The sequence below is a fragment of the Gekko japonicus genome, unplaced genomic scaffold, assembly GCF_001447785.1.
Source record: "Gekko japonicus isolate JY-2015 unplaced genomic scaffold, Gekko_japonicus_V1.1 scaffold2229, whole genome shotgun sequence".
Taxonomy (NCBI): domain Eukaryota; kingdom Metazoa; phylum Chordata; class Lepidosauria; order Squamata; family Gekkonidae; genus Gekko; species Gekko japonicus.
In genome coordinates this window covers 133367-146849 of record NW_015165884.1, presented here as the reverse complement: position 1 = coordinate 146849, position 13483 = coordinate 133367, and the positions used below count along the sequence as shown (strand labels likewise).

Below are 13483 nucleotides of genomic sequence, written 5' to 3'. Positions count from 1 at the left end.
CTTCCTTCCTTCCTTCCTTCCTTCCTTCCTTCCTTCCTTCCTTCCTTCCTTCCTTCCTTCCTTCGAAATGGCTACTGGAGTACTCGACCATTCCTGACATGTCAAGATTAAGATCCCTTCTGAGTAGCCTCTGCAAAAGCTGCATTGTGGACGTGGCAAACGTTTGTTTTACTGCGATTTCTAATCCCTAAATTTGTTTCTGTAGTGTATGTCCTATCGGCTGTTAAAACATGAATAAACCTGAACTGGAACTATGCAGAGGCAGGCCATGGCAAACCACCTCTGTCCGTCTCTTGCTTTGCAAACTCTACCGGGTCACCGTACGTTTCTGAGACTTGGTGGTACTTTCCACCACCATACTTCAAATTGCTCCTGACCTCATCTGATCTCGGACACTAAGCAGGGTCAGCCCTGGTTGATACTTGGATGGGAGGCCACCAAGGAAGTCTAGGGTCGTTATGCAGAGGAAGGCGGTTGCAAGCCACCTCTGTTCGTCTCTTGCCTTGAAAGCCCCACGGGGTTGCCATGAGTTGGCTATGACTTTACAGCGCTTTATACATACAGATATAAATAGCTCCTTTGAGAAGAAAAGCTAATGGGAGAGGCAGAGTATAAACCAAGTAAACAAATAAAATTGATTATTCTAGCTGGTTAGAAGTATTGCTTTGATGGCTCAGTGGTTAAGACGCTGAAGTTGTAGGCTGGAAGGCCGATAGTTCAGCAGTTCGAGACCTGAGTGTGCCACATGACGGAGTGAGCTCCCATCTCTAGTTCCTGCTCCTGCCAACCTAGCAGTTCGAAAGCAAGAAATTGCAAGTAGATAAATAGGTACCGCTTCAGTGGGAAGGTAACAGTGCTCCATGCGACTTGGCGTCTAGTCATGTCGACCAAATGACCACGGATACATCTTCGGACAGCGCTGGCTCTTCGGCTTGGAAACGGAGATGAGCACCGCGCTTTCGAGCTAGGGAAACCTTTACCTTTACATTGCAGGGTTATGTTCTTACTGTAAGCCACCTCAAGTTCATGTTTGGTGGAGAAAGCTTGCCTGATATGAAAATTACATTTTTTAAAAAATCAATGTTTGCTTGTTTGGCCGTGTTTTTCTCACACGTGGGATGTGTGGATGTGTTCTGTTTCTTTTTTGGTACATCGTCAATGTCAGCTTTTTCGTCCGACAAATTGTTGCTTCAGTGATTCCTGAGTCATTCATTTCTTTCATGGTATTTTATAAGCCATTGAGGGGAAATGACACTCTAATTTTTGTTATTATTAGTCTAAATGGGGGGGAAATTGGTGGGGGGAAACAGAAGATGGCACAAAACAGAACATTCTCAAGTTTGAACTGCATACATCAGAGGCCAAAATTGACATGGAAGTATCAGAGTCAAGCTGGCCATTTTAAAATCATCATCTTCATCATCCATCCAGTTGCAGCAGATTATAGCGACCCTGGAGGGCTTTCAAGGCAAGAGACGAACAGAAGCGGTTTGTCATTGCCTGACTCGGGGTGGTTCAGCCTGCATAAACTGTACCAGTTGGAACCGGTGCAGTTTATGCCGGCTGAAAAGCGATCACACTTACCTCCCTCACAGTGGAGCCCATCGCTGTATGCCCGTTCACATGCTGCGGGCGTCGGCTTTTTTTTTTTTTAACTCAATCTGAGCATGCGCATAGGCAGCCATCCACAGAATGGCGATCTTTGCGCATGCTCAAAACATCCCGTATTACATTTAAAGTGTAAAGGTAAGGACTTACCTTTAAACTTTAAAGCCCAAACTGGCCTCCCTGAAGTCCCGGACACCTCCAGAAAGTTAAACTAAGGGCCTTTTCTTTTTTTAAAAAAAACAAACGCCGGGATGAAGCTTCGCCCAAGCGCATATCGGCAACCTTAAAAAAAAAAGGTGGGCGAAAATCGGAAGCCTCGGGCTTCCGAACGGAAGTGGCTAGACACCGGTGGAGAGCGGTCAGACGGGGGTAAACCGATTACAACCGTTGTACTTAGGATACCACCACTTGGGGACCTAGTGACAGAGTACAACGGTTTAAAGGGCTTTGCAATGGTTAGGGACGGAAGACAGATGTTCTACGTGTGAACGCCGGTAAGTACACCGATTGCAACCGGCACCTATACCGTTGCAAACGCCGCGTCTGTGTTGTGACCCTGGACTTCCTTGGTGGTCTCCCATCCAAATACCGACCAGGGCTGACCCTGCTTAGCTTCCGAGATCTGTTGAGATCAGGCTAGCCTGGCCCATCCAGGTCAGGGCCAACCCACCATAGGTATTTATTTATTCAACCATTTTTATTGCCTCACCTGTCCTCAAGAGGGTTATGTCTTACGGAGAGCAAGTTTGGCAAAGTGGTTAAGAGCACAGACTCTGGGAGAACCGGGTTCGATTCTCCACTCCTCCACATGCAGCTGCTGGTGTGACCTTGGGTCAGTCACAAGTTCTCTCAGAGCTGTTCTCTCACGAGCAGTCCTCAAAAGAGCTCTCTCAGCCCCGCCCACCTCACAGGGTGTTTGTTGTGGGGAGGGGAAGGGAAAGGAGTTTGTAAGACATTCTGAAACTCAGAGTGAAGGGTGGGGTATAAATCCAATCTTCTCCGTCTCTTCCTCTTCCTCTTCCTCTTCCTCCTCCTCCTCCTCCTCCTCCAGTTTGGTGTAGTGGTCAGGGGCGGATTAACCATTCAGCAGACCAAGCAGGTGCTTAAGGCACCAGGGCCAAAGGGGGAACCACAAAGTTGGGGAAGGGGTGAAAAGAACTTTATGTAGCCCAAGCTTGGTTTAGTTTGTACAGTATGTTGTGTTATCATATGAATACATTTTTGTATCGCTGCAACCTGCATTGTATATCTGGTCAGACAGGTCAACAACTAAAATAGACTGGGTCAGTGTGGAAAGGAGGTGGGCACCAAGATTGGTCAGTGCTTAGGGCACCAGTGAGCCTTAATCCGCCCCTGGTAGTGGTTAAGTACGTGGACAGTAATCTGGGAGAACCCAGGTTTGATTCCCCACTCCTCCACTCACAGCTGCTGGATGACCTTGGGCAAGCCATAGTTCTGTTAGAGCAGTTCCCTCAAGAGCAGTTTCTGTCAGAGCTCTCTCAGCCCCACCTGCCTCACAGGGTGTCTGTTGTGGGGAGGGGAAGGGAAAGGGAGTTTGTAAGCCACTCTGCGACCCCAAGTGAAGGGCGGGGCATAAAGCTTAAGCATAAGCAGCATAGCAGCCTGAACAAGCCATGCTAGCCTGAGCTCATCAGAGCGTGGAAAGCTAAGTAGGGTCAGCCATGGTTAGTGCTTTGGGCCGCCAAGGAAGGCCCCGGTTTCTGTGCATAGGAAGGAAGGAAGGCGACAGCAAATCGCCCCCAGCTCATCTGTTGCCTTGCAAACCTCTTTAGGGATGGCTGTCAGTCAATCGTGACTGACAGCAGTTCGTTATTATATAGAAATTATATAGAAATACAGAGCAAACTATAACTCAGCTGCGATAATACAATAGAAAGTAAACCTAGACATAAAAAGAGATACACGGCAAGCTTCCCTTTAAGCAGTATGTCCTTATAAAGGTAAAGGTTCCCTTGCTCGAAAGCCAGTCAAATCCGACTCTAGGGTTGTGGTGCTCATCTCCGTTTCAAAGCCGAAGAGCCAGCACTGTCCGAAGACGTTTCCGTGGTCATGTGGCCGGCATGACTAAACACCAAGGCACACAGAACGCTGTTACCTTCCCACCGAAGTGGTACCTATTTATGTACTTGCAATTTCTTGCTTTTGAACTGCTAGGTTGGAAGGAGCTGGAACTAGAGATGGGAGCTCACTCCATCATGCGGCACCCGGGTCTCGAACTGCTGAACTACTGACCTTCCACAGCCTGCAGTTCAGCGTCTTAACCACTTGAGCCACCGCAGCTCCATATGTATGTGTGTATAGAAAATAAGGATTCAAAAGCATAGCTAGGCAGGGGTTTACTGGACAGAGTCATGCCCACGCTGTCAACTGGGAACATCACTGCCTCAGGGAGCCTGTTAGGAGACACCACACCTGAGGCAGACCCCGCCGCTCACCTCTGTGGCTTCTGGTCCCTTCCTCGAGAGTGGTGCACTTACTTGAGCAGAACCAGATCCCAAATCCAGGTCTCTGGGAAGTGTATCCTCGGTTTGCCCTTCTTCTTCTCCTCCTCCTCCTCCTCCTCTTGCGAATCGAGCTATAAAACTTCATAGAAATGGAGCAAACTATAACTCAGCTACAATAATACAATAGAAAGTAAACCTAGACATAAAAAGAGATACACGGCAAGCTGCCCTTTAAGTGGCATGTCCTTATACAGAGTCACATAAAATGTAGAACATGATAGAATTTACCTGGTACATTATCATTTGGAGGCATGTCGTTGCGAAAGACATATTCCAAGAATGGAAACCATTTTAATTGGAAATTGCTACCACGGGCATTGGTATTAAAGGACGAGACCTTGTCTGACAGCTTGTCCATAGAATAGAATCCCCATAGTTTAGCAAACCATCGAGTGAGGGATGAGCCATCGACCAACCAACGCCCCGCCCCCCCTCATTATTATTAAAAGTATTCTGTTCGCCCTGACCTGGATAGCCGAGGCAAGCCCGATCTCGTCAGAACTCGGAAGCTAAGCAGGGCTGACCCCGGCAAGTGTTTGGATGGGAGACCTCCAGAGAATACCAGGGCCAGGAGACCAGAGGCAGGCCATTGAGCTGCTTCTCTGAACACCCTCCGGGCCCCAGTAGGAGTCGCCAGAGGTTGCCATGACTTCCAGGCACGGGGGCGCGCACACACAAAATGCAAAAAAAAAAACCCAAACAAAAAAACTATCCTGCTCAAGCTCTTCTAAAAGCCATCCAGTCTCTATGTTCTGACTCCCCATGCCAGAGCAAGAAGGGTCTTCCTAGAAGTAGCATCTTCTTAGGGGGTCTGGAGCCGAGGTCCAGGGGCCAATCGCTCAAGCCGTCCCTCAAAAGGGAAAGTGCTCCAACCCACAGGGAACGATGGGCAGCCTTTGGAAAGCAAAATGCACCCTCACTTGGTGTTCTAATTTAATACGTACTCTGCAATAGGCATTCCTCGGCGGAAAACAATCGGGATTTCTCCCCACCCCACCCCCCCAACCTGTTTGCAAACCACACACGTGGCGGCGTAACATCGGATGAGTACCTGAACCTCAGCGGAGAGTTGGGACAGCATCTCTTCCACCGCAAGGTCCTCTAAGAGAAGGAAAGGGAGACTGGTTACTCGAGAAGCACAGCTCTTGTGATGTGGGGTTAAGGACGTAAATTGGTCCTTAAGCGCCATCTGCAATACTTATAGTTGCCTGTCGTTTTTAAACGGTCCAATTCGATTTGAGTATGTTTTACTGAAATGTTGTATCGAATGCTGTACACCGCTCTGAGCCCTGTGCACAGGGAAGGGCAGTCTATAAACCACAGTGATGATGATGATAATCAGGGGTCATTTCCTGCAGGAGTGCACAGGAGCAGAGCTCCGGCAGTAAAGAGCCCAGGGGGCGGGCACATGCAACAAGCCCCACCCCCGGCGCCCAGCAGCCCTCAGGCAGAGCAAGAAGCAGCCAGGTAATTTGCAGAGCTCCCTCGGCCCCCCGGGCCAAAACAGTCCAGTGGCACCTTTAAGACCAAGTTTTATTCAGGTACAAGCTCTCCCTCCTCTGTGAGGACAGATCTGCACATGTCCCCCTCCCCCAATAGCTAGCAATCCTAAACAGTCCAGTGGAGCCTGAGTGGTGGGTGTTGCCTTCTGAAACACTTCAGGTGCCATCAGGGGGGGTGGCATATGCAAATAAGTTGTGCTAATGAGTTATGCTAATGAGCTCCTGCACCTCTTTTTCTACGAAATGACCCCTAATAATGATTTTGATGATGATGGTTTTGATGATGATGATGATGATGATGATGATGATGATGATGATGATGGAATAGCTCCCATTTTACTGGTGGAATGAGCTCCTGGATGACATCAGGGCCCTGTGTGACCTACAGTTCCGCAGGGCCTGTAAAACGGAGCTCTTCCACCCGGCTTTCGATTAGGGTGCCGCCTTTTAATATTGTGGCCCTGCCCCCAACATCAGCACTAACTTAACAACTAAAAGCCCAGCAAGAACCCGGATTATGGTGGCAGTCGACCACCTGGATGTCGCGGGAACGCTGCCGTCTTTTGTTACTTTCTTATGATTTGTTTATCATGTTGTAGTGCTTCAGACTGTAATACATAGATAGCATTCTGTATAAGTCTTAATGACTGTTTGATTCGTGGGTCAGACTATCACGACTGTCGGCTTTATACTTGTTTACTGATCGGGTCGTGTTTGTCCAGATTTATCTTGTTAATATTTATGTGCCTTAAAACCTGAATTTTGTGTGCTGTGGTTTTAATCTAACTTCTGTGTCTTAACGTGTCTCGCTGTTTTGATGCTTATATACATTCTGTAAGCCGCCTTGAGCTTGCCATGGCGGGGAGGGATACAAATTAAGCATAAATAAAATAAAAAAATAAAATAAATAACTGCATGGCAAGCGTGCTAGACGCACGAAGCTGCCTTCTTCAGAACCTGGCCATTGGTCGGTCAAATTTAGTATTATCTGCACTTTGGTTGGAAGCATGGTCCAGCCCCTGGGAGGACAGCAAGTCTGGAGAAGGCGTGGGTGGGATTCCACTCCTCAACACTTATCCATCCTCATAGAACAGACTGGAACTGGGCTCCTTCCCGGTTTTGCAAAAGCAGTTCATGGCAACAGATGGCCGAGCCTAGGAAGGTGGAATGGAACCCACTCTGGCTAAAGAAAGCCGGTGTGCTCCCCAGATCTCCTGGTGTTCCGATGGCTGGAAAATACTTTCCTTTGAATGAGGACGGCCGACAACAAGCCCTGCCCTGGATAATCCCTGAATAGATAGAGAAGACTCTTGAGAGTCCCTTGGACTGCAAGGAGATCGAATCAGTCAATCCTAAAAGAAATCAACCCTGACTGTTCCCTGGAAGGCCAGATAATGAAACTGAAGCTCAAATACTTTGACCACCCAATGAGAAGGGAGCACTCACTGGAGAAGACCCTGATGCTGGGAAAGATTGAAGGTCAAAGAAGACGGGGATGGCAAAGGATGAGATGGTTAGACAGTGTCATCGATGCAACGAACATGAAATTGAGCAAACTTCAGAGGAGGGTGGAAAACAAGAGGGCCTGGCGTGATCTGGTCCATGGGGTCACGAAGAGTCGGACTTGACTGTGCGACTGAACAACAAACAAAAGCTCAGTGGGCGCCAGGGAGTAGTGGCAGGTTCCATGGTAACCACAGGTGCTACATTGGGGACTACATGATTCTTTTCACTAGAGATACCAGGGATTGGACGTGGACCCATTGGAGGAAAAGCAGACCCTCTATCACTGTGCAGCCACACCCCTCCCCAAATGGTTCCCCCTTCCTCCATTTTATTATCACAGCAACCTATGGTCACCGCTCAGGCTGAGAGACAGTGTGGTTGGCCCAAGGTTGCCCACTGAGCTTTACAGAAGAAGAAGAAGAAGAGGAGGAGGAGGAGGAGGAGGAGGAGGAGGAGGAGGAGGAGATTGGATTTATATCCCCCCTTCAGTATCCAAAGGTGTCTCAGAGCAGCTGACAAACTCCTTTCCCTTCCCCTCCCCACAACAGACACTCTGTAAGGTGGGTGGGGCTGAGAGAACAGCTGTGCCAGAACTACGGCTTGCCCACTGTCATCCAGCAGGTGCAAGTGGAGGAGTGGGGAATCAAACCCGGTTCTCCCAGATTAGAGTCCACGCACTCAACCACTACACCAAACATGCTCTCAGCAGAGTGGAGACTTAAACCTGGGTCTCCCCTGTCCCAGTCCAACATGTCAGCCATGACACCATACTGGTCCTCGTGCTATATCTCTAGCATATGGTTGGAGAGCACATGGCACAGCAACCGTGTCAAGTTAAGCAGATCTAAGACGGGATGACGCCCAGATGGGAGTCCTCATGGGAACAGATGTCCACTTTCTAGGATTCCACAATGGAAGTAAGTTGGGATATCAACACAGTGAATTAATAAAATAAACAATCGAATCTGGCCCTGACTTATTTGGGGGGAATTATCATTGCATCAAAGGGCTCTTCTGTATTCTCATTTCCATTGTTTGTGTGACTAAAGCTATTGCTGTTGATGTTGTTATTACTATTATTATTATATCCAGCTTTTTAGGAAGCCCTTCCCTGCTAGCAGGGCTCAGGGTGGCTTGCATCAAAACCAACACAATAATAATCCATTAACTAACATTAAAAACTAATCAAGCAATACATTACTTTATGTAAGATGATGAGACATTTCTGTTCCCACCAGCCCCCTGGGTAAAGGGTGTGTGGAGGGGTGAGTTGTTGTTGTTGTTTTTCCTGCTTGCGTTTTGCTCCCTTTAGTGGTCAATTCAATATTACAAGCCTGTATGTCCAGCATATCTCCCTGAACATTTAAAGTCTGGGGATAAGTGCCAGGCATACGGCATAAGAACAGAAGGGAAGCCATGTTGGATCAGGCCTGAAAAGTACTGGGTTCGCCGCATGGAGGACTCGGGCGACGACATGCTTTGCACACGTTTATTGTACTTCACACAGACAAAGACTAACTCTAACGGCCCGACAGGGCCAACTATATACATATCCACCCAGCACCCCCCATTCCCATTGGAGGGCTTGAATGTCCCGCCAAAGTGGCTATTGGTTGGGGCTGGGGGATCCAGGATCCGAAGTTTCCATTGTTCTAGGATCCAAGCTCTTGCCTGTGCCGCGGACCCCTCGTGGCGGCCCATGTACGTAACAAGGCCAATGGCCCATCCAGTCCAACACTCTGTGTCACACGGCCAAAACCCAGGTGCCCTCAGGAGGTCCACCAGTGGGGCCAGAACTCCAGAAGCCCTCCTACCGTGGCCCCCCCAAACACCATTTCTGCATGTGTTTTGCTCCCTCTAGTGGTCGATTCGGTATTACCTCGCTCTGTAGTGATGCTCTGTATCCTTGATGCCCACATGCATCAAGGATACAGAGCATCACTACAGAGCGAGGTAATACCGAATCGACCACTAGAGGGAGCAAAACACATGCAGAAATGGAAAAGTCACCTGAAGCAATACGCAAGCAACAACAAACGAGAATGCCGCGGAGCCCTACAAGCTAGAACAGCAGATCATACAAGACAATGCTGGGGAATGACAGACATACACAGAACGGGGTTGCAACATTTCCCAGCTATATGCCATGTCTTAGCACCTTCAGCAGGGGGCAGAATGACACAGCAAAAACAGGCCTCACCAGCCGTTTCCATCAAATCAGATCCACACAATGTCATCCGGTACAGGAACGGGCCGCTTACCTAACTTCAGCTGTGGTAAACTGGGAATCTCCTTCATGATGATGCCGTAGTACACCCGAAGTCCTTGGTAAGCGTTCAGCAGCAGGAGGCAAAGGTCTTTATGCCACTTGTGTGCGTGCTGCATGCAGTTTTCAGATGGTACGTAAAAGCTGCCCTGAACGAGACAAAAATCAAACAAAGGGTCTGTTAGAAGATTCATTTACAAGACAGCCGTGATGTGTTGAATGGAAGGGGTGGACGTCCGGCCACAAAAGGTTATGCTTTTATTTTTAAAGCTATAATACTATACTGGAGCTGCGATGGCTCAAGTGGTTAAGACACCGAACTGCAGGCTGGGGAAGGTCAGTAGTTCAGCAGTTCGAGACCCGGGTGCCGCATGACGGAGTGAGCTCCCGTCTCTGGTTCCAGCTCCTGCCAACCTAGCAGTTCGAAAGCAAGAGATTGCAAGTAGATAAATAGGTACCACTTCAGTGGGAAGGTAACAGCGTTCCGTGCGCCTTGGTGTTTAGTCATGCTGGCCACATGACCACGGAAACGTCTTTGGACAGCGCTGGCTCTTCGGCTTTGAAACGGAGATGAGCACCGCAACCCTAGAGTCGGACTCGACTGGCTTTCGAGCAAGGGAAACCTTTACCTTTACTATACTGCCTCAAAATTCTTGTTTATTTTAACTGCACCAAGCTAACGGCTATCCTTTATTGATCACATCCATTGAACACATGATACTAGAGGCCCCAATGTGTGGCCTGGGAACATCATAGAATCACAGAATCATAGAGTTGGAAGGGACCTCCAGGGTCATCTAGTCCAACCCCCTGTGCAATGCAGGAAATCCACAAATTCCTCCCCCTCCACCGCTGTTCCACGTGGGAATCAACACCTTTCCTGGGGGGACAGGATTGCTCTCTTGAAGAATTTGAAGGGCTGTCACTTAGAGGACGGCAGGGAGCTGTTTTAATTGGCAGCAGAGGATAGGACTCACAAGAATGGGTTTAAATTACAGGTGGGAAGGTATCAGCTGGATCTTAGGGAAAACTTTTTGCCAGGAAGAGTTGGGCAACAGTGGAGTCAGCTGCCTAGGGAGGTGGTGAGCTCCCCCCCCCCCATGGGCAGTCTTTAAGCAGGGGCTGGACAAACCCTTGTCAGGGATGCTCTAGGCTGATCCTACAGTGAGCAGGGGGTTGGACTAGATGGCCTGTTGGGCCCCTTCCAAATCTGTGGTTCTGTGACTCTATGATTCATCTACTAAGTGTTTTGAGGAAATGGCTGTGCAGATTAAAATAACATTCCAGGACAACAGCCACTAGAGTGTTGGTTTGATTCTCTCTTAGACTCCTCTTTCCCAGTGTCCTTTTAAAATTGACTCCTCTTATCTCCTGCTCTTGAGTGTGTGTGACTGTCTCCACTACCCATGTGGCCGTTTTGTGGTCGCACCCTTGGCCCTGTTTCAAAATTCTAAAGGCGACCACAGACTCAAAACTGTTGGGGGGGGGGCTTATTTAGACAGACCGTCGGCTGATTAAGGTTAGTATTCTCTGCTCTGACTTCTAAAAGCTCTCTGAGGTCTTGGATTGAGGTCTTTCCCATCACTGAATGCCTAAATCCTTTCAGCTGGGGAGCGGGAATTGTGGCAGAAACTGTCACAAACTTTTAGGTGCTAAACAAATGGGTTCAGTTTGTGAGTTCCATAATGCAGTAGAACACCCAACCCCCAGGAAGGTAGAGACACCAAACTCACAGGAGATCTCTGGCGAACTCACCTCTATGTGTCCTCCAAATTTGGTGAGGATTGGATTTATAGGGTCTGAGTTATGCCTCCCCAAAAAAGGTGCCCCCCCCCAGCAGAGTGCTTTCTTGGGATATGACAGGTGAAGATTCCGGAGGTTCAGGAGTGTATAGAACAGACCCTGTGCAAGGTAGAGTCATCAAACTCGCAGAAGACCTCCCCCTTATGATAATCTATATGCCCTCTAAGTTATGTTGCTTTGAAGTTTGGTAAACGCTTTGATTGAGTGTAGACAGTCTGTTGGGAAATGTATCCATTCACGAACCACCACGAACTGCTTCAAAGTTTGTGGAAAGTTCGTGCCAGTTGGCCTGCCATGAACTTCAGTTTGCGAACCACGAACCACTCAAAATTCATCACAGATTATAGTTCATGAGCCAGTTTGTGCCCTTCCCAAGATCCTAATGTAATATTCTTCTTTTTGGAGAAATATATTCCATGGAGGAAACAGGATTATATCAATATAAGTGGGTTTAGGAGCATACCCTTATCTTATTTATTATTTATTTTATTACTTTCCATTACTTTCCTAGAAACCTGCAAAACCGCATCTGGTGGATACCTCATTATGCAGCAGATGTGTTTCTTTTGGATGAAGAATCCACTGCCACTGGATGTTGCTCTCTTAAATAGTTTTCATGGATTCATGAGAGGGAAATCTATGGCTAAATTAAACCTTTCTGTTCAAAGGCAGTAACCCTCAGCAGTCTCGTAGCCAGGATTTCTTTTTTTTAATTTCGGGGGCCTTTAAATAAGTTAGGGGGCACCCTGCATAGCCCCCCAAGGGAGTACCACAAATAAAATTTTTAAAATTGGAAGTTGTGGGGCCTGGGCTGGATGGGAAGTCCGGGGGGAGCTGGCAGTAACTTGGGGGAGGTTGGGCCCCAGAATGCCCCACCATAGCTATGGGCTAGGTGGAGATAGCAATAAGGGAAGTCTTTGACCTCCATGAGCTGCTTGTGGGTTTCTGATAGGGTTGCCAGCTCTGCCTTGGGAAATTCCTGGAAATTTGGGGGATAAGATCACAGAGTTCACCCGTCAAAGCAGCCATCTTCTCTGGAGGGAACTGATGACTCTAGTCTAAAGATCAGTCGTAATTCAGGGAGATCTCCTGGCCCCACCTGGAGGCTGCAACTCTAGTCTCTGAGGGCACCTTGATATGATAAGAAGAGAACAGATTCTCCCTATCCATTCTAAACCTTTACACATCTTAATTACGACTTCCTTCTAGTTGTCGTTTCTTGGAAACGAAAACAAAAAAACAAACAAAAAACCCTTAATGCACTTCAAGTATTTACAACCAGTATGCCCGTGTGCGTAAAAAGTCTGCAAAATGATGACAGCTGTGTAATTGTTACAATTTTTGCTTTCTTTCAGATAGTATCAAATTGTTCCAAGGCTACAAGGAAGAGATACTCCCCCTCAAGATTCAGAGAGTGCTGAATTGCAACAAATAATGAGGCTCAAGACAATGCAGCCTCCTGGACTGAATTGAGACCTAGGTTTCCTGGCTCGTTATCAATGATGATTTATCCATGCCTACTACCCCTCTGCATATCACACCTAATCCGATCATGTCTGCTTTTGTCATCTGCCGGCTATTGTCATTCGGCACCTGAAATCACTCCACTCTCCAAGATATAAGGACAGATGGACTCACATTCTAGCTGTATCCGAAGAAGTAAGCAGTGACTCATGGAAGCTCATACTCTGCCACGAATTTTGTTATTTGTTAAGGTTCTACGGGATTCTTCCTCTTTTCTAGTGCTACAGACACACACACTGCTACGCATGTTGATTCACCTCCAGATTATATAGCAAAGCCACAATGTTACATTATATATAGATGTCATATTTTGCTGAAAAGCTGTCAATTTATAGCATGCATTTTTTTTCTCAAATGGAGGTCATAAAACAGAACAGTTGCACAGCAAACCTGTTTGGTTACTGTCTGGATAAAACCTTAAAGATTAACATTTTTTTTTGGCTAGGTACGAGCTTTTGTGAGTCACTGCTCACTTCTTCAGATACAACTAGAATGCTAATCATATTGTCATTCAGCATTTGAAATCACTCCTCTCCAAGACAGAAGAACAGGTGGACTCAAATTCTAGCTGTATCTGAAGGAGTGAGCAGTGACTCATGAAAGCTCATCCCCTGCCACAAATGTTGTTAGTCTTTAAGGCGCTACTGGACTCTTGCTCTTTTCTAACGCTGCAGACAAACTAACATGGCTACCCCAACTTGATCCATCTGGAGGAGGAGGAGGAGGAGGAGGAGGAGGAGAGGAGGAGG

The 13483-nt window shown here is 47.7% G+C and overlaps 1 protein-coding gene across 1 annotated transcript in view; it reads right to left on the bottom strand.

Annotated features, from left to right (window-relative positions):
* Positions 1 to 13483, bottom strand: part of FAM135B (family with sequence similarity 135 member B) — a 145126-nt gene that overhangs the window by 30735 nt on the left and 100908 nt on the right. The window contains exons 7-8 of the mRNA XM_015411299.1: positions 9403 to 9556; positions 5185 to 5234 (exon numbers count right to left, since the gene is read on the bottom strand). Coding sequence (XP_015266785.1) covers positions 5185 to 5234; positions 9403 to 9556 — 204 coding nt within the window. The remainder of the gene's footprint in view (positions 1 to 5184; positions 5235 to 9402; positions 9557 to 13483) is intronic.